General features: G+C 38.2%; 1 protein-coding gene across 2 annotated transcripts in view; it reads left to right on the top strand.

The window, feature by feature from the left end:
* The first annotated feature begins 5,026 nt into the window (after window positions 1–5,026).
* Window positions 5,027–20,325, top strand: part of st8sia4 (ST8 alpha-N-acetyl-neuraminide alpha-2,8-sialyltransferase 4) — a 28,609-nt gene continuing 13,310 nt past the window's right edge. Inside the window, exons 1-2 of one of the 2 annotated variants that reach the window (XM_017489955.3) lie at window positions 5,030–5,344; window positions 10,349–10,480. In XM_017489955.3, coding sequence (XP_017345444.1) covers window positions 5,217–5,344; window positions 10,349–10,480 — 260 coding nt within the window. In that variant the 5' untranslated portion in view covers window positions 5,030–5,216. Of the gene's footprint in view, window positions 5,345–10,348; window positions 10,481–20,325 lie in introns of both variants that reach the window. The other variant, XM_017489956.3, reaches the window with a different exon arrangement.

Here is a 20,325-nt window from a genome sequence, read left to right as displayed (position 1 = left end):
GGTTTCAGAAACAGTTGACCTTCTGGGATTTTCATGCACAACAGTCTCAGCCTTGTTTTTTCAGTTCTGTGGGTGGAAACACCATGTTGATGTAAGAGGACAGAGGAGAATGGCCAGGCTGGTTCGAGCTGACAGGCTATAGTTACTGAAATAAGCACTCTTTACAACTATGATGAGAAGAAAAGCATCTCAGAACACACAACACATAGATCTATGGGCAACAACAACAACAACAACAGAAGACCAGATCCAATTCCACTCCTGTCCGCAAAAAAAAAAACAGGAATCTGAGGCTACAGTGAGCACAGACGCACCAAAACCTGACAGCTGAAGATTGCCTTCAAAAACATGGCCTTTTCCAATATTCAACTACTCAGTTTCAGTGGGTTTGTGGGTGTATATTAAGGCATAAAACATGTATGAACAAGGCTTTAAACCTATAAATGAAACATTATTAATTGCAAAAACCTTGTCTTTCATTTATATGGAGAAACTATGAGATGGACTCATACAGAGAGCTGAATGTTGTCTTCTCAGTGACATTACTAATGGATCACTGAGTCATTATGGAAAAGAAAGAGCGATGTCAAAGGGGAACAAAATCCTCGGATTTGGCACTTGACCTCTTTGTCTTAAAATTAGAAGCGACAGATCTTTAGATCTCACCCAGTCGGTGGCGTTTTCACAGTTAATTACCTCTAGTGTGCTGTTGTATAGGCCCATTAACTTTGTCTAATACTCTTCTGACACTGGTCTTCAGTGTTTATAAAAGTTCCCGTTGTTTCTCTTCCTCTTAATGCCTGAGCTGACTGACCTATTGCCTCTGTCACTGCTCATCTTATCACGTCGCTTTTCTCTCACTCTGTGAAAGATCCTTGTGCTTGTAAAGAACACTTTTGCTCCACTCTCTTATCCTTGATCTGTGTCCTGGAGACACCTTTCTGTCCGTCCTCTTAAATCGATTCACTTGGTGGAATTTGGCATCCACTCGAAAACAGAGATACTCTCACTTTCCTTGCTGCGTGATTAGTCATCAGTCCTCTGGAGCCCTTGCCAGACAAGCATTTATCCTTTGTCCACTTTCCAAAAACAGTAGGATTCTTTCAGTGTTGGCACAAATACAGTTATTTCTGCAAATTACCTGTAAAAAAAAAAAAAAAAATCAATTATATATATATATATATATATATATATATATATATATATATATATGCAAACAACTGAACAGATTGCTAAAAATCACAATGTCTTATAGGTAGATTTGGTTAAACAAAACAATACTGTATGTTTTCTATTACTTCCAAAGTTTTGCTGTCATTACAGAACATTCTAATCCTGCTGAAACTGAAAATCAATATTAATTGTAATAGATTTCATTTGTAGTCACAGTTTATAACTTGATTATCAGTGGTAATTTTCCACTCACACTTATTTATGTACAGGAAATTGGCCCATTACAATACAAATAGGAAAAAATGTACATCGTTGTAGTTACTGAGTGCCAATGAAATGATAATATATTACATTCCACCCAACCCCATAAGAGGGCTCCATTTACATCATCATCATCATCATCATCATGCCACTTGCTTCCTGTCAAGTTTAGAATTGATTTTAACATTCTTATTCATGTATATTAAGCTCTTTCTGGTCTTGCTCCACAGTACATTACTGACCTTCTTTACCCTTTCTCTCCTACCAGGACACTAAGATCCTGTAATCAACTTCTTCTATCTGTTCCCTTTTGTCCTACTTTGACAAAGGGTGATCGAGCCTTTTCTGCATTTGGTCCCAAACTCTGGAACAGTCTCCCCTTTCAAGTGAGGTCCACTCTGTCTTTAGCTATTTTTAAATCTTCTCTTAAAACGTATTTTTATTCTTTGTCTTATGATGTTATTTAATGTGATGTTATGTGATGTTCTGCACAGCACTTTGTATCAACTGCTATTCAATTACTGTTCAATACATGCTTCATAAATAAAATTTGACTTGACTTGACTTAATCATCATGACCATCAGCATCATCTACCATCATTTTCTTTTTTCCTTCATTTGATTACAAGGTACAAGGCATTAGATATTTATTATCGCATGTTATATTAAATTATATTATATTATATATATTTATTGTAGTGCCCTTCATCATTCCTGATTGCAATCCTCAGTTTCTTCATGCCATCCCTCCCCCTGTCTCATATAGCCACGCTTTTTAACTAGCCTTATTTACCTCTCTTACCCTCTCAGACAATTATATTATCACAGGATGGAGTGCTTTGGAGCAAGCTATTCCTTTATATGAGAAATATCCTCTATTTCCTTCCTCTAGCAGGCATTTTGAATAGTGTGCTCACTCTCACTGCTATTTTCAATAGAACCTTTTTCATCAGTGGGGTTTCTGCTCTTAGATCATGTCTGTACTGAGCTCCTCACATGAACAAGCCTTCAATTTCTGTGTCACTCTCTCCAAGGATCATAGCAATTGCCAGTTCACTGCACCCCCTATTTTTGTATAAATCACACTCTGTTTGAAGTTGCTTAAGTTAGCTAAGTGCAGCTATCATTCATTTTTTCGGACGGTAGATCTTGGCTAAGCAATGACCCCAGATTGAGACCTAATGGGCCTATAATATATTGCAGAACAAGACATTTTATAAAAAGCAAATTTGTGTCTTGTATGGCTGAAATGAAATCTCATCTGAACCATTATCCATATGAATTCCATTGCTAAGAGTAATGGTGCTGGACATGTGGAGGTAGGTCTGATTGGATTATATGTTCAACCACAGTGGCTTGAAAATCACATAGCCGTAAAGAGGTGAGCATTGTGTATCACCTTTAATAAGTGTAAATGCAATATTCTGTTCCTGAACTGGCACCTAATGGAACACCATCCTTAAAAATGTATGGAAGTGTATGATAGTATTATTATGGTACTTCATACTATATAAGGTTACTATATGGTATATGGTAAACCATAACACATACAAGTATTTTACTATTGTGTTTAATGCATAACTATGTTTATTACACATTTAACAGTGATATAACTATAGTGCTTTAGGGTCATTTTTGCTAATTACAACTACAACCATGTAACTGTTAGTAATAGAGGAACTATGAAACACATACCATTGTAATCATAGTATAATCATGATTTGCAAACCATGGTGTTCTTTTGTGTCAAATAAAAACTTTATCATTATCATTAATAAATCATGGCCTATTTTCCTATAGTCACTAACATTTTTATAACTTTTTTACGTTTTACATTTTTATCTTATACCTCATTTAACACGCCTGAATCAGCACATTTTCTAATTACCAGGACATTATTTGCTGTGTTAGAAGTTGTGTTGCATTAAGTATTACAGTATACAGTATTTAATACTTTTCAATATTTTTAACCTTTCAGTTCAACACTGTAACATTCAATACTTTTACATCTTTATTTAAATAGGCAAAGACTACCTTGAAGCCAAAATGTGCATAATAATTTGAGTCTGGTGTGGAATTCATATCTGCCTCCTCTAAAGCCCATTTCTGTTTAGCAAAAATGATGGTCTTTTGTCTGTAGGCTAATTTGACATTAACCAGATATTTTCTCTTAAAAACACAGAGACTTTCACTATAACCAATTTTTTTATTTGATACCATTTAAGGAAGCTGAATTTCATTACCAAATTCATCATATATAAAACATACAGTCTGTGTGTAGGCATGCCGTTTTATTTGTTTTCTCCATGTTCAAGTGGGTTTCCTCCAGGTTCTCAGTAGGTTTCCTACTGCTGTCCAAAAAAGGTGTCGGAAAAATTGTAGATTAGTTACACTAAATTACCCCTATGACTGAATGAGTGTGTGAGTGTGTGAGTGTATATGATGTCCTTTGATGGACTGACATCCCATACAGAGTGCTTTCCCATCCAGGGTGTATTCCCATCCAAGGTGTATTCCCAGTCATGGTGTATTCCCGCCCAGAATGTATTCGCATCCAGTATTTATAGGATACGCTTCAGAACCATCAAGATCATGACCAGCAGAATACAGCAGTTACTGAATTTGAATGAATGAATGAGTTATATACAAAACACAATATAAGTAAGTAAACAATGCATAGTGTAAACAAGACAGTAAAACTTAGTCCATGTGAAGATGTCAGTGATGTACACAATATAGCCAAAAGTTTGTGGACACCCGACCATCACACCTACGTATGCTTGTTGAACATCTCATTCCAGATATACTGTAGTTCCCATGTTATAATAATCTCCACTCTTCTGGGAAGGCTTTCAACTAGATTTGGAGCGTGGCAGTGGAGATTTGTCTCAGCCACAAGAGCATTAATGAGGTCAGGCACTGATGCCGGTTAAGGAGCTTTGGGGTGCAGTCAGCGTTCCCGTTCATCCCAAAGGAGATCAGTGGGGTTGAGTTCAGGGCTTTGTGCAGGCCACTTGAAGTTCTTCCACTCCTAGTTAGGGGAAGGCCCACATATGGGTGTGATGGTCAAGTGTCCACAAACCTTAGGCGAATTAGCGTTTGTCTGGCAATTAACACACACAAGACCAAATATAAAGTGATATAATACATTTCTATTCGTTTTAAACAGTTCAGTATGACATAGTAAGTATCAGTCATACTGATACTATGCTAGAAACAGTCTCTGAAGTCAAAGATTATGACCAACACTAGTTAGAAGTAGAAACCCACACATTTCTGTAGCGCTGGGTTTCTCGCCTCTGTATAAAATCCTTTTAAACGCGTTCCTCAAACCCGTGTTTATTTGCTTAATGGAGGAATAGGTATTCCTTGTCCATTTGTCAATAAAAGAGACAAACAATGCTAAGCTTGCGACCACAGGGGCTTTTCGATCGATTTCTTAGATCGTCTAGCCACGCTCCTTCTCTGTCTGCTCCTGAGCTCCAACTTCAGGGACAAAGAGACACGCCCACGCTGATTATCATTGGCTTAGCGCGGAAACTAATTTGCATATTAAAGAACCGATTGGCTGGTTTGACTATCAGTCCAAAAGAAGAAGAAAAAAAACAACGCGAGCGCTCGTGGAGTCTGTCTGCAGCTGCTGAGTAAGTAAATGGGTAATGTGTGTGAAAGCGCGTGAGTGTGTGTGTGTGCGTGTGAGGGTGCGTGTGAGGGTGCGTGTGCTACTGAAGGAAAAGGCTCGCGAGAATAATAACCAGCCGGTGAAGTGATCGGTTTAAAGCATGCAGATGTGCGAAATGCGCTTTACACGGAAACGCTGGACTATTTGCATGATCGGCCTGCTTCTGATCTTCTACAAGACGAAAGAAAGAGCAAGAAGTAACGAGCATCAGGAAGCCCAACTCACAAGGTAGGCGCGACACGTACCGTCCTCCTGCTAGTGCTATGGCCAGGAGGCACACATGCTTCCCCGCTTTGTTATTCTTCTCCTGCGCCTGAAAAGTCGGAGAGATCATTTTTCTTAGTGCTGAAGCTTCGCCAGGTTTGCTTTTCATACACAGCTCTGAAGTTTATATACCAATAAACAATGTTCTTCCATCGGATCTTCCAGTTCGCCCCACTGTCTTCTGGGATGGGATGAGGCTGTATTTTCCTTTGTTCATGCTGAAATTGAATTAATTTTTCCTGAGATGATTTAAAACAAGGTGTTATATTTAAATATATACATATACATATACATATGTTGCTTAAGACTTTTTTTTTGCATTCAAATATGAACAGGATTTGCTTCATTTATTTCCCTACAGCAGAAATAGAAATAGGCTGAACACTTTACAATACTCTGTCCCTACAAGACTGGCTAAACTGGGCCACTTCCCTCTACACCTCCTTCAGGATATGTATAACCTCTGATTAAATTTAGAAATCACTTGTCTTTCATTTGATGTTATATACTCAATGTGTCCCAGTGCGGTTAGAAAACTGGAGGTTTTACTGGAGGTCTTCAGTAACGCTTGACATTAAGGTTCCTTAACAAACCATTAACTTCAGCATTAATAGACCATAAGTGATGTAAAAGTAATTGGCAGCTGTATTAACATAAAAAGGCCAAATAATAATTATGCCTTAAACAATTGTAATCATGTTTATTCCATCCATAAATAAAAAAAAGTCAACATCCTGTATGAACTAATGAAGCAATTTTGAATTAGCCTAATTTATGAGTGAGCTTGAATTATATGACGATTCCAGTATATCTGAGTCTGAATTAAGCTGATTATTAACATTTAGTAACACGTGGTCATTTATTTTATGCAGATTTATGTGGATGTATATTTACTCATAGATCGGGTGTATTTAGTAGCATTACTTATGGTGTATTTGTGCTGATGTTAAAAAAAAAAGTGTTACCCTCAGTGACTTTCATAGCTCATGATCTTTTGTAAGTTAAGTCCCTGCACTGAAAGCTGAATCAAGTTCCTGCTTGTCCTTAAAACATGATATCATTTTTATTTATTTTTTTGGTGCTCACCTGACAGACAGGAGCAATATTAATCACTTAAGATAGCGCCACCGCTCAGAATAGATTGAAGTATTTTCCTAAAGTCACAGGATCGATTATATTGATTTTGTTCCAGAGGAGAATAAAAAAGAGGAAGCTCAACTTGCACTTGTCTGCTAGACAGTGATGATGAGACATTGTGGTTGTGGCGTGATGTGTTTGTGTTTGTTTGCGTAGGTGATTATGAACAGGGCAATTATGGGACAACAGACAGTTCAAAGCATGTGGTTTCTGCCTTTTATAGAAAACAGTTTTGTCCCCACGATCAGAAAACTGAAGCAGCAAACATCTTAAACAGCTAGGAAGCTCAGTCAGTCTCGCCAGAAGCTGAATTTATCATATATATATATATATATATATATATATATATATATATATATATATATATATATATACACATATATATATATATATATATACATATATATATATATATATATATGTTATCACATTTGTCTTGCACCTCCAGGGTTGGGGGGTTTGAATCATGCTTCTGCCGTGTGTACGGAGACTGCATGTTCCTCAGGGTACTCTAGTTTCCTCCCCCAGTCCAAAGACATGAGTTGTAAGCTGATCTGCATTTTCAAATTGTCCATAGCATGTGAATGTGTGTATTGTGGATTGTGCCCTGCGATGGGTTGGCACCCCGTCCAGGGTATCACCTTGTCCCGAGTCTTGGGATAGGCTCCATGCTTCATGTGACCCTGTGTAGGTACAGAAAATGAATGGATGATAATTATATTGTATCTTTTATTTGTGTATAGTTATGTTATTGCGTAATGTTGGGGAGTGTTTGAGGTCTGAGTTTACCTCTTTGTAACTCAGATCTTAAAAATTAAGGTAAAACATTTAAAAAAAGTAAATGATTAAGGTTGTAATTAAAGCATAAAAAATTCCACACCTCATATTCATGATGTGAAAAACTTAGATAGAAGGAAAAATGCACGTTGTCCAGTGAACCAAGATAAATATCCAGCCTTGTTTGAAATAAAATCTTGAAATGTATTGCCTATGAAATTATCCGTCCATCCTTCTGACGCCAAGGACGCTAATCACACAGCTGTTAGAGCTCCATAACTGATGAGCAGCAAGGTCGCCTTTCACTTCATTCACTCGAGGAAAAGAGAAAGCAGGAGAAAACAACACATGCCTCGTTTTATCAGATCGACATTGTGTGCGCTGAATTTTCATGTCAGTGGCAAGGGATCCTTATGTTTATTAAAATTTCTGACTGAATTGTTTTCCATGTCTTTGTGTTTTGAGACTATGTGAGCCAGTTAAAATGCACATACACATCTGTGCAGATGTGCTTCACTGCACTCCCACATTTCAACAATAAATCTGTGAGCAAAAAATGTCTGTTCCGGGCTGGGCTGCTTGGCCGTTTACCAACAATATAGTTACAGTTTTATTGTAAGTGGTGTGCACAAGACCACAGAGAAATGTTGAGGAAACATATTACTTGCTATTACATAGAACTCTGTTTCAAATGATCTCATTATGACACAGAACATTACTGTGTTACATTACGTGATTAGTGTAAAGTTCTTGACCTTGAATTTATGATTCACAATCAGAATAGACAGTTTTAATGTTCAACCTAGCTAACACTTCCTACTTAGGTTTATATTAACGGATACATTTTTCCAACACTATTTAATCATCATACTTAGTAAGATATAGTCAAAGGTAAATTTGGCCCTCTCTTTATAATGTGTTTTCGCAGAAGGGGCAGGAAGATCATTTCCTCCAGCTTGCCTGTCCATGGCTATCACCGCATAACTGAACATATGGGCGTAATTTTATTTAATTAACTAATTATGTGCTGTTGTGACTGTATCTTATAAGGAGACAACAATAAATACGTTGACATTATCACTACAACAAGCTAGTAAATCATAACCACTGTCAAAATAAAACTGGCTTAGATGCTGTTTATAAATCACAAGCTGTTGAAAGCTTCCTGTAAAATGGTGACATGGTATCTCTACATGATATTGTGTAAAAACCTTGTATTTCCAGAAAACATATATTGTGTGAGATAAATGTATATATCATACTACTTTCAAGTATCATCATCAAAGTTATGTTTTTCTATAACACAACACCGCACAGTGTCTTAAACATTTCGTTTATCACAGTCATTTGCCATCAGCAAAAAGCCATCAGTTCTGTAGACTTTCTCGTGTCAGAAAACATAAAGTTACGGCTTTACCTCTGACTGTTACAAAACACTGGCACTGGAAACTCCTTACAAAAATGCTAAATAAATATCTCATTTCACCATATAAACCATTCCATCAATCCATCCATTTTACCACAAAACATAAACAGGGTCAGGGGGAGCCTGGAGCTTATCCATTGCAGGGTACAATCGCACACCCATTCACACACTGCAGACAATCAACCTACAGGGCATGATCTTTTGGAGGAAACCAGAGTACCCAGACGAAACTCCTAAAGCATGGGGAGAACATCCAAGCTCCGTGTACACAGGGCGGAGGTGGAACGCGAACCCCTATGCCTGAAGGTGCGAGACAAACATGTTAACCACTAAGCCCCGGATATGAACACAGGTAATGTCTGACACAATGATTTTGATATATTTTTCAGTATAGGAACTTGCAAACCTGAAGTTGCCCTGTGGTAACCTGACAAAAATTAATTTTAGCACTACACCAATGCTAGCATTTATCAAAAAGACCCAGTATCTGGAATTTCTCAGATGGTTACAAAACACACTAAAAATTAGAGCCATGAAATGACACGTCTTTGCCTCATGAATTCAGCTTCACATGTCTCTGCCTCCGTTACATGCATCTTAATGTCTGCTATCGTCTGTTAATTGGCTGCCATTTGCAGTAAGTGATTTTAGCTGCGAACATTCAAGAGCCTGAGAGTCTCAGTAAAGGTGTGTTGCGAAAGCTGGGGGAATAACAGAAGGTCTACACTCCACAAGTCAATACATGCTTATATGTGTGCTCTTATATAAACTGAGCAGTGGTTTCACATTCAAGTCGTGTGCTATCTCGGGTGTCGGTTATAAGACTAGCCACATAGATATAAAGTCTGTTTCTGTGTAGCGTGAAGGAATACCCCCTGAACTTAAAAAAAGCACTACGCAAATACATAAACTGACATTTCAACAGATTACTAAAGTTTTGCTGTGGGTGGAAGCTTAGTTACAGGCGATACGCAGTTTCCTGTGGTGTGCATATGATGACTGAAAGCTTCTGTGAACTACTTTAGGCTCTGCTAGAGAACTGTTGGTATTCTTTGTCACTTTGTAAACCCACTCGACCCCCCCCCCCCCCCCCCTCTGTTCAGATCACAATTCTCAATTAGATTAGTATATTAGACATTTTCATTTATTATTTACATTAAAAGGAACCAAAAAGAGTACACCAGCAATTGAACGATTTCCTCAACCTATTTAGTGATGAGTTCTGCAACAGGATGTGGCTTCTGTGTTGGCCCAAAACTCTACTGCATTGATTTGCAACAAAAGCAACAGCTGTGAGATAAGAATATACTAAGTGTCTTGCAGTATGAATCCAACCTAAAAGTGACACATTTAAAACTGTTTGTATAAAGAAGTCTGAAAAATAATGATAATGATAATTGAAAAGCAAACGGGTTACATAACTGTTGTCTGAACAACATGCTTTGTATTCGCTCATAATGGTGAAAATCTTTACGTTGGTATTCGTGAATATTCCTTCCTTTTACCAACAAGCTGAAGCCGCAACAAAGTGTAACCTATTCATGTGAATTTCACACCTGATTTACTTCCCCAAGGGAAATGAGGTGACAGAAATCACACTCCAATGTGCTCTTTTGCTGTTTTTGCAGCGAGAGTGAGCTGAGTACATCAAGACTAATGGTCAATAGCAGCGAGAAAGTCTTCCGCAAGAACCTTCCGGCGTATTTGCAGGCCACGCAAGAAGGGTGGAAGGTCAATGCTACTCTAGTTGGCCTAATAAGGTGAGTTAAATCTTTCTGAGTGCTGCTATTAAGCATTATTGAGGTTACTGGCCTTATTTCATATATTTGCTGGCATTTGAGTACTAAGTGCTGTCTTTGCTCACAGACACCACTGCCGAACATTTCATCACTGAGTTGTTTGTGAGCAGGGGCAGAAGGGTGGAAGTGTGGACAACAGCATATTTAGTTGTTTCTTCTGCATTTTAGAAGTAAACAATGAGAAAGAATCTACTTTGTGGTTAGAGTTAACTTCTCTATTGCACCTGATGCATTACAGCTTTACAATCACCGGAGACTATTTTGCTATGGAATATGAAATGCAGTCGGTGTTATTCATGAATATGTAGAGACCTGGGACATGCACAAACCAATAAGATATGGCTAGATTCATCAGATGACTTAGAAGTTGTTAATGGTCAGGCCAGGTACAACTCTTTGCTTTGTTTCTAACAGTGCAGCAGCTGCCAGCTTACGGCACAAATACAGTCCCCTCCAAAACTACTGGAACGGCAAGGCCAATTCACTTTTTTGTGCTGTGCACCAAAGACATTTGGGTTTGCGATCAAAAGATGGATATGAGATGAGGGTTTAGGATTTCAGCTTTTATTTCCTAGTATTTTTATGTAGATGTGTTAAACAACATAAAAGAGAACCTTTTGTATGTGACCACCCAATTTTTAGGTGAGCAGATAAGTCCTGAAGTAAACTACACTTAATATTTGGTTGCATAGCCCCTGCTAACAATAACTGCATTAAGCCTGTGACTCACTGACATAAGCAAACTGTTGTTTTCTCCTTGTAATGTTTTTCCTGTCCTTTACCACAGCCTGTTTCAGTTGTTTGTTTCTCCCTTCAGTCGCCTCTTCAGGAGGTGAAATGCTGCTCAGTTAGGTTAAAATGTGGTGATGGACTTGGCCAATCTAAAACCTTCCACCCCCGATAAAGTCCTTTGTTGAGTTGGCAGTGTATTATGGATCAATGACTACATTTACATGGACAGCAGTAATGTAATTATTGACCTTATTCTGAATAAGACAATATTGTGATTAAGGTGTTTACATGAGTTGCTTTTAGAATACTCCTCTCATGTTCCTGTTTTACATGTTATAGAACATAGATCGATTAACGGCACACATCGTTACATCACCATGCCACGCCGTCCCCTCCAGAATTTCACGTATCGACATACAGTTCGTTTTCGTTATGGGACGTATACAGTTTTGGGTGTTTTTATTTTAGTTTTTTTACGAAAGCTTCAAGTACGGTTAATTATTTGTCATGCTGTACGTGCAAATAGATGACTGCTTGAAGCTGTGGGCTGCGTCCCAAACCGCGTACTTATGTACTGTATAGTAGCCGAGATACATGTATTACTCCTCCTATATACAGTGGTAGGTAAGTACGCGGTTTGGGACGCAGCCGTGCTCTCTTGTTTGCCGTAAAACGGTTGAGCACTGCCGTGTGTGATCGTGTCCTGTCTCAAAATGCGGTGAAAACTCCCACACGGTGTTCATAGTGTGATTAAGGTGTGTACATGTCTGTAATACACTACAATAATATGACTAAAACAGGAATACTCCACGTCTTAATTCGATTTGTGTTTACTTCGAGTATGACTTTAATCAGATTAAGGTAATTAAAAATTGCTGTTTACATGGTAGTTTCTTAATCAGAGTATCATCTTAATTGGGTTAATATTGGATTATTGTTGTCCATGTAAACGTACTGGTTATCTTGCTGCATGATGAAGTTCCTTCCGATTAATGTGGATGCATTTCTCTGTAAATTGGCAGGCAGAATATTCCTGTAAGCTTCTGAATTCATTCGGTTGCTACCATCATGAGTTACATTATCAATAAAGATTATCGAGTCTGTTCCAGAAGCAGCCATGCAAGCCCAAGCCATGACACTACCGTCATCATTCTTGACTGATCAGCTTCTATGTTTTGGATCAAGAGCAGATCCTTTCTTTCTCCACACTTTGACCTTTCCATCACTTTGGTAGAGGTTAAGCTTGGTTTCAGAACTTTTGTGGCTCATCTCTGTATTTCTTTGCAACATTCCAGTCTGGCTTTGTGATTCTTACTGTTGATGAGTGGTTTGCATCTTGTGGTATGGCCTCTATATTTCTGCTCTGGAGGTCTTCTTTGAACGGTGGATTGTGATAACTTCACCCCTGCCATGTGAAGGTTGTTGGTGATGTCAATTGGAATTTTCTTTACGGCTTTCACAGTGTTTTGTCATCAGCTGTTGTTGTTGTTTTCCTTTCATTCAGTGTCTGTTGCTCAGTACACTAGTGGTTTCTTTCTTTTTTGGGACAATCCAAATTGTTGTAATGGCTATGCTCAGTGTTTGTACAATGCCTCTGATTGATTTTCCCTCTTTTCTCAGCTTCAAAATGGCTTGATGTTCTCCTATAGACAGTTCTCTGATCTTCATGTTGGCTTATCCTTTCTAACAACAAAAGCAGTCTTAACATGTGAAACTGAAGGTTAAAACCAAGAGTAGATGTTCAGAGCCATTTATTGTTTAAACAATCAGTCTTACAGGACACACCTAGGTAACAAACACCGGTTAATCACCTGTTCCAACATTTTTGCTCATTTATAAATTGGGTGGTCTGATACAAAACAAAAATGTACTATGTTCTATGTCGTTTAACACATCTACATATAAATACCAGGAAATAAAAGCTGAAATTCTAAACTCTCTTCTCATATTCATCTTTTGATCTCAAACCCCCCAAAAAAGTGAATTGGTCTTGCCGTTCCAATAGATTTGGAGGGGACTGTATTTCAATTATAAACTTAAGCATGGAGCCCAAAAGCTAAGAAAGGAAAGAAAAAGATATTAAACAGGGTAAATCTCAGATGGTTAGATAAATTTGTCTTTCTGGTACCTTTTTTCTATCTTCAACAGCGTAGTCTTGCTGGTGAGGGGTAAACTATCACACCAAAAAGTGTAGCTAAGGGGGGATTTTGGGGTGGAATCCCTCTGAAATATTTTATGACATTTCCTAATGCTTATTCGTGGGTGGTTAACATAGACATACAGAGCAGCTGCTTTTGTTTCTGTCAAATGACATTGTTTTGCACAGTAATTACACTATAATGATGTTCTTAAAAGGTCAACGGAGTCATACTTAATATTCTGTATTTAACCACCCCTGACATTAAATGAATGCATCCCTTAGTTTGTTTTATCACATTTAATTGGAGACAATCTGCGATGGCAAGAAGCAGAATGAACCATTTGGAACTGTCAAAGATATTTTACCAATATGTAATTAATATTGAAAGACTGGTTGATGGTAGATCATGCCTTAAATGATTAGATAACAAATTCATGCCATCATCACTTCTACAGCTGTCTAGCATCCCTCATAAACATGAGCACATCACACTTATCAATATGATATTATTAATACATTTTATTTGAGTATATTTCATCATCCCCTCTGAAATTAATTCCTGGCTACACCATTGTAACAAGGTTAGCAGAGTCTAATGGTTTGGTACTTTGAATTCACCAAAAAGTAGATAGCTAACAGCTGCAGTTTGACATATTGATCTGTCTGCCAATATTTACTTAGCAAAGTCCCTCCATGCTTGTTCAGGATTTGTATTAAAGCTGCTATCATTTTTGTATACTAACTAAACTAGGTAGCTAGATGGTTTAGTAATATTATGCTCGTTAGGATAGGCTAAAATTATTTGATCGTAGCTTTGTTTATATGCTAACTAAGGTCACAATGTTCCAGTACCATTATTTGTGCCTGTGTGAATGATGCAGCCATGCCAGTTTCCTGCCTCGCTAAGATACTGTTGGATGTCAAGTAGGTGTAATAGCCATTAGCTGTTAATGAATTATTAAGATTGTGGGAGTATGCAAATACTTTATTTGGTTAGGGAATGTGAGCAGGGCCCACATGTAAAGCTTGCACAAGGGCACATGGTGACAAAAAGAGATATGAAGTGGGGAAAGGTTATACAACCTGAGTTCCAAAAAAGTTGGAACACTGTGTGAAATGTAAATAAAAACAGATTGCGGGGATTTGTAAATCTCATAAGCCCATATGTTATTCACTATAGAACATAGAAAACATATCAAATGTTTAAACTGAGGAAATGTACCATTTTAAGAAAAAATGAAGTAATTTTGAATTTGATGGTCGTAACATGTCCCAAAAAAGTCAGGACAGGGGCAACAAAAGGCTGGAAAAGTAAGTGTTTTTTTTTTTGTTTGTTTTTTTAAAAACAGCTGGAGGAACATTTTGCTACTAATTAGGTTAATTGGCAACAGGTCAGTAACATGATTGGGTATAAACAAAGAGTATTTTAAAGAGGCAGAGTCTCTCAGAAGTAAAGATGGGATGGAATCTGGATGGACGCATATGTTGCTCTAAAACCTGTATGTAGATTCTGAATATGGTTTGTTTGAGTTTGTCATGGATATGACAAAGAAACTGGACTTCAGTTCCCAGCATCTAATGCACCTCTGCATCACTGTCACATGACCACCTGCACCTGATTCTCATTCAAGTTAACGAGCACTTGTGTGTGTATGTAGTCACAGTTTGCACTGCACTCTTTGTCCTGCTTTGATTGTCTCATGTTTGCATTATGTTATCTAGTTCCTTAGTTCATGTTATTTCTCTCTGCTCATATTTTATGTATTTAGTTTGTTGTATTAGTACTTGTTTCGTTTGATTAGATTTCATATCTGCACTTGCATCCACTTTTTGCCTCCATTGTCGACCTGGGGCTGAGCTGTGGAGACCCTGGGAGACCCTCCTGTCCGCTAGCTCCCTCTCATAATATGAGGTGAAAGTCTGAGAGGGTTCGTCCATTAGGCTGGGCCTTCCTAACATTTTCTTCAGGTCAGGTTTGAGCCCTGGACATCCGTACAGCTGAACTAAATAAGTTTCACCAGCTGGCTTACTTGGCTAAGCTCGCTGTCCCCCCTAGTTTCAGGAACTCGGCCCAACTGCGTGCTGGCCAGTGAGTCGGGGCAGCATGAATCCCAGTCACTGCTCTCCTGTGCACTTGGGGCCCACCAGGCTTGTGAAATAAAACTGGCATTGTAGTAGATAACTTTCAGGAAATACCTCAAAGCCAGCTAAGGAAGGTGGAACTTCCAGGGGGAACCAGTGGGGAAAACGCACGGACTCAAAGGCTGGTGTAGAGATCCTGGCATGATGCTCCCCTGCTGCTTCCATGTTGTCGGCAAAGTATTCGGTCACGTAAAGGGGGTGCAGACAGAAGCAAGTGCAGGTTAATTAGTTTAATCCAATAAGTTCAAAGGATCACGTAGAAATCAAGGTACATAAGCAGGCAAGGGTCAATCGATCAGGCAAACAGTCCAAACTAGTCAAGGCAAAGAGACAAGGTCAAAACCAGAATAAACAAACACAGTATCAAGGCTTGGTAACAGCAGAAACAGAATTCAACTGAGTGCATACTTCACAAAGAGTGAATGCATAGAAGGTCTTTTTAAACTGGGGTTATGATTGTGCTGTGAATTGGATGCAGGTCTGCGTGATTAGAATGAAGGCGAATGTTTTCAAAATTGCGGTCCAATGGTGGCCATGTTTCTAGGCCGCAGTGCAGGATGGGAAATGTAGTCACTGGTTTGCCGTGATATGACAGAGTTGTATATATTTCCCAAAGCATCTGTTGTGACTGTCTGTTATGGATGTTCCAACCAAGAGAGATGTTCTAGGTGTCAATTGAAGATGACCAGTGTTTTTCATGCTAAGAATAATGTGTGATATTTTTGCTTAAGGAAGGAAATGTTAAACTGCTGAGATACCAATCACACACTTCTCTTAAAAGGTCACATATTTTTGCTTGAGCATGTTCTTATTCTGTCTCTCAGCCATCAGTGTAGATTTGAAAAGATAACCATAAATGTTCAGTGTAGGCTAAGCATAAATGTTCCTTTTGCGTTCAGTCTACAAACTTAGTGTGAGTGTTGTAGTAATAGTAATAATAAAAATTACAAAAAATAATAGTAATAATAATAACAACAACACCACTAATAAAGTCCCCTGGGAATGTGCTTCCTGGTTTGTGCTACAGATTTCTTTAAGGGAAGAAAATGTTCTAATTTGAGGAGGTCGACTTGAAACTGAAGTCCTGCGTGTCAAAACTGGAAAGATATTCTTTCAATAGTGACCAAAAAGTTAGTTTCATTCACATTGTCACACAGCAGCTTTAAAGAAATCTGGATATAAATGAGACAACATGAGGAAGAACCTTTGAGAGGAACCAGACTGAAAAGGGAACCCGTCCTCCTCAGGAGTGACCAGATAGTGGGATTATAAACCATTACAGTATACAGGTGTAGAAGAGTAAAGTGTGAAAGGATGGTCAATATGCGCACATTGTGAATATGAGTCCTGGGACTTTATGATTACAGCAGCAGCTTATAGACGGTACAAATCTACGTTATTCGAGTGAGATTATCCACTTGAAGCAAGGAGGAGACTTGGGGATGAACTATTTTTGGGAAGTGCAAATCGTTTGGGTATTCATGTGAGACCATCTATAGCAGCAGAAGGTGAGTCACAAGTGCACAAAGCTCCAGAAGAACAAAGCAGAAGTAGAGCATCAGGATGAATCAGACGCGTCTGGAGGGTGAGAGGAGCCACAGCAGTAGAAATGTGTCAGGATCAGGCACCAGCATGACATCAGGTAGCAGGACTGTACATACAGCTCGACAGATGTTACAGAGAGGTCACAGAGTTTCAAATTTAAACATTGAATAAAGTGAAGGAATTGTGGCACTTTTTGTTTTCCGATACAATTTTTTAAATTGCATTTCATTTCCTGTTTCTGTATTTTTAACTAACATTACTGGCCTGTCCATTAACTATTCTTAACCCGGACAGCATAAACATAAAAAAAAAACCTGAAGTCAATAGTGACAACAAGCCTAAAAGCATCGATCATATGTTTATGTACCTAATTAGCAGATTACATTTCAGTAGAGCAGAGAGTGTTTAGCAGAATGTGTAGATCACACTGCTTTACGTGCATTGTTTTCTTCTCTTTGTATGTTCCTATTATTTTGTTACACCTTTTAAATTAAAATACAGTGCATAAACATAATTCTTACTAGTGTTGAGCAGACTATGATCAGCAGACGTGCTTTTGAGTGGGTTTTTTTTTATACAAATAAATAGTCACAATGTCGCTAATCCCAGTGGATTTAGTACCAATTTTACATTTTAGAAATTTGTGTATTGGCATTAGCATTAAAAGATATGTTCAAAATCCGTGGAAAAACAAAAACCATCCGGTGAGCGTCAGTTCTGTGGGCGGAAATGCCTCGATGAGGTTCAAGTAGTATTTGTCATGTGCACAAAATGTCAGGGGCAGTTGTATATTAAAATGCTTGTTGTGAGACTCCGGTACTCTACAGCTGTGCATTATGAGGGGGAAGGAGAAGAAGATGGAAAAATAATATGTACGAACGCAATATATATACAAAGTCGGCGGAATATATTTAGGCATACTGGTTATGTATGCCTCATAAGTAAGTAAGTAAAGTGCAAATCCTAACTATAGACACTGGAGAGAGGTTAGAAAAGAATGGCTAAATTCATGCTGACAGGAAGGCTTCAGTTACTCAGCTAGCCACTCTTTACAACCGTGGTGATCAGAAAAGCATCTTCGAATGCTTTGGTTTACTTCGGTAAACCTTCGTCAGACAACACCATTCGCTGCTGCATCCACGCCAGAATCCACATTAGGTTCCATTCCTGTCAGCCAAGAACAGGAATATGATGCTACAGTGTGCACAGGCTCACCTAAACCGGACATTTGGGAAAACATTGCATGGTCTTTTCCCTTCGACTGTTGAGTTTTACACAATTCTGTGTCAACTGTAGAGACTGTTGTGTGTAAATTCTGGGCACATCAACAATTTCTCGAATGTCAGACACCAACAGCCTTGCCATGGCCAGAGTCACTGAGATCACATTTTCCCCCCATTCTTATATTTGATGTGAACATTAACTGAAGGTCTTCACCTGCCACATGATTGGCTGATAGGATAATTGCATGAAAGTGCTGGGGTACAGGTGTTCCTATTAAAGTGGCTAGTAAGTGTAACCTACACACATGTGATTAGTGTTGTGCATCGTGTCAAGTAATGAATCTGTTATTTCACCTTTTAGTTTTGGATTCGATCCTATGATGTAGTACCGTTGCTACTTTTCAAATCAGGCGACTTGTAAGGAGTTTTAATATTACATATATTTTATTGACCAAATAGGTGAATAGTCTTTATAAATGCTACATCCTTTCATTTTCTTAGCACATTTATTTTTAACTCGTGATGTATTTCGTGTTGCCTTTTTTTTTTCTTCTTTCTTAGCACTCTCGGCACAAGTGTACTGGCTGCTAATGATTCAGTGTTCTCTGAAAATTTAACCTGTGAATAAAAAATAAGAAAATAAAAAAACCTTGACTCTTAATTAGCATTTTCTGGAGCATGTGAGATGAATGCAAATCGATGAGAGACATCATTTGTCTTTAATTACATGCGGTGTTTTTAGGTGGGTGTTAAAGAAGAGGGCATTATCTGTTTGGTGCTAACCACTCGCTTGCTCACATTAAAAGGCACACACTCACACATTTGTCTTACTATCCTTGTAAGGACCTTCTACTGACATAAATATTAATGTAGAAAATTAATGCTATGCCTACGTCTAAATCTTAACCTAACATTAAACACAAGAAGTCAAAGCAAATGTTTCCCTCTTAGTTTTTCAAATTAAAGGTGTAGTTTTTGCTCATGGGGACCAGCCGTATGGTCAAAACCGTCAGATATTTTTGTCCTTATGGAGACATTTGGTCTTCACCGAGATTTATAAATAAATTTTAAAAAAGGGTTTTTCCATTTTCTCATTTTTTCTGTAATGGCTGCTTCTCCTTTCTGCTGACCCACTCTTTGTAATATTTTGCAATAAGTTCCTCTCAGACTGTCACACACAGGTGCAATAAAATATCTGCTCAGAGGAACAACTCTGGAGGGGAAAAAATGATGTGGGGAACCAACATCCAACCAATCAGAATAAATATATACAACCTTAATTCTGAAAAAGTTGGGACAAACATGAATGATTTGTAAATGTAATTTGATTTGTATTTAAACTAAAACGTATAAAGACAAGGTATTTGACGTTTTACCTAATCAACGGCATAGTTTGCTGAAGTTAAACGTTTATTTTAAAATTGATGCATGCAACACGTTCCAAAAAAAGTTGGGACGGGGTAATTTAGGACTAATAGCGATGTGACAAGTTGAAATAAGAAGGTGATGTGAAACAGGTGAAGCGATCATCTAATCATTGTATATAAGGAGCCTCCAAAAAAGGCCTAGTCCTTCAAGAGCAAGGATGGGTCGAGGCGCACCAATCTGCCAACAGATGTGTCGCGAATAATCCAACACTTTGAGAACAACATTCCCCAAAGACAAATGGGTAGGATTTGAGGCATTTCACCTGCAACAGATAACAATATAATTAAAAGTTTCAAGGAGTCTGGTCAAATCTCGGTTTGTAAAGGGCAAAACCACTTCTGAATGCGCGTGATCTCCGATCCCTCAGACGTCACTGTGTTAAAAACAGTCATACGTCTGTAATGGATTTCCTGACATGGGCTCAGGAATATTTTTAAAGTAAACCTTCGTCGGTCAACACCATTTTTTCGGAATTGAGGTTGTTCTACAATATCTGTAGGACAAGCATTAAAACAAATTTAATTAATCTTAGCATGAAACCAAATCATGAGATGTTGGCCAGACTCTGAGGCACTTTGTGTCCAAGCGCTGGTACT

The sequence above is a fragment of the Ictalurus punctatus genome, chromosome 16 (assembly GCF_001660625.3).
Source record: "Ictalurus punctatus breed USDA103 chromosome 16, Coco_2.0, whole genome shotgun sequence".
Lineage (NCBI taxonomy): Eukaryota > Metazoa > Chordata > Actinopteri > Siluriformes > Ictaluridae > Ictalurus > Ictalurus punctatus.
Note: the sequence above shows the minus strand (reverse complement) of the source record. Positions and strands in the feature narration are given on the sequence as shown.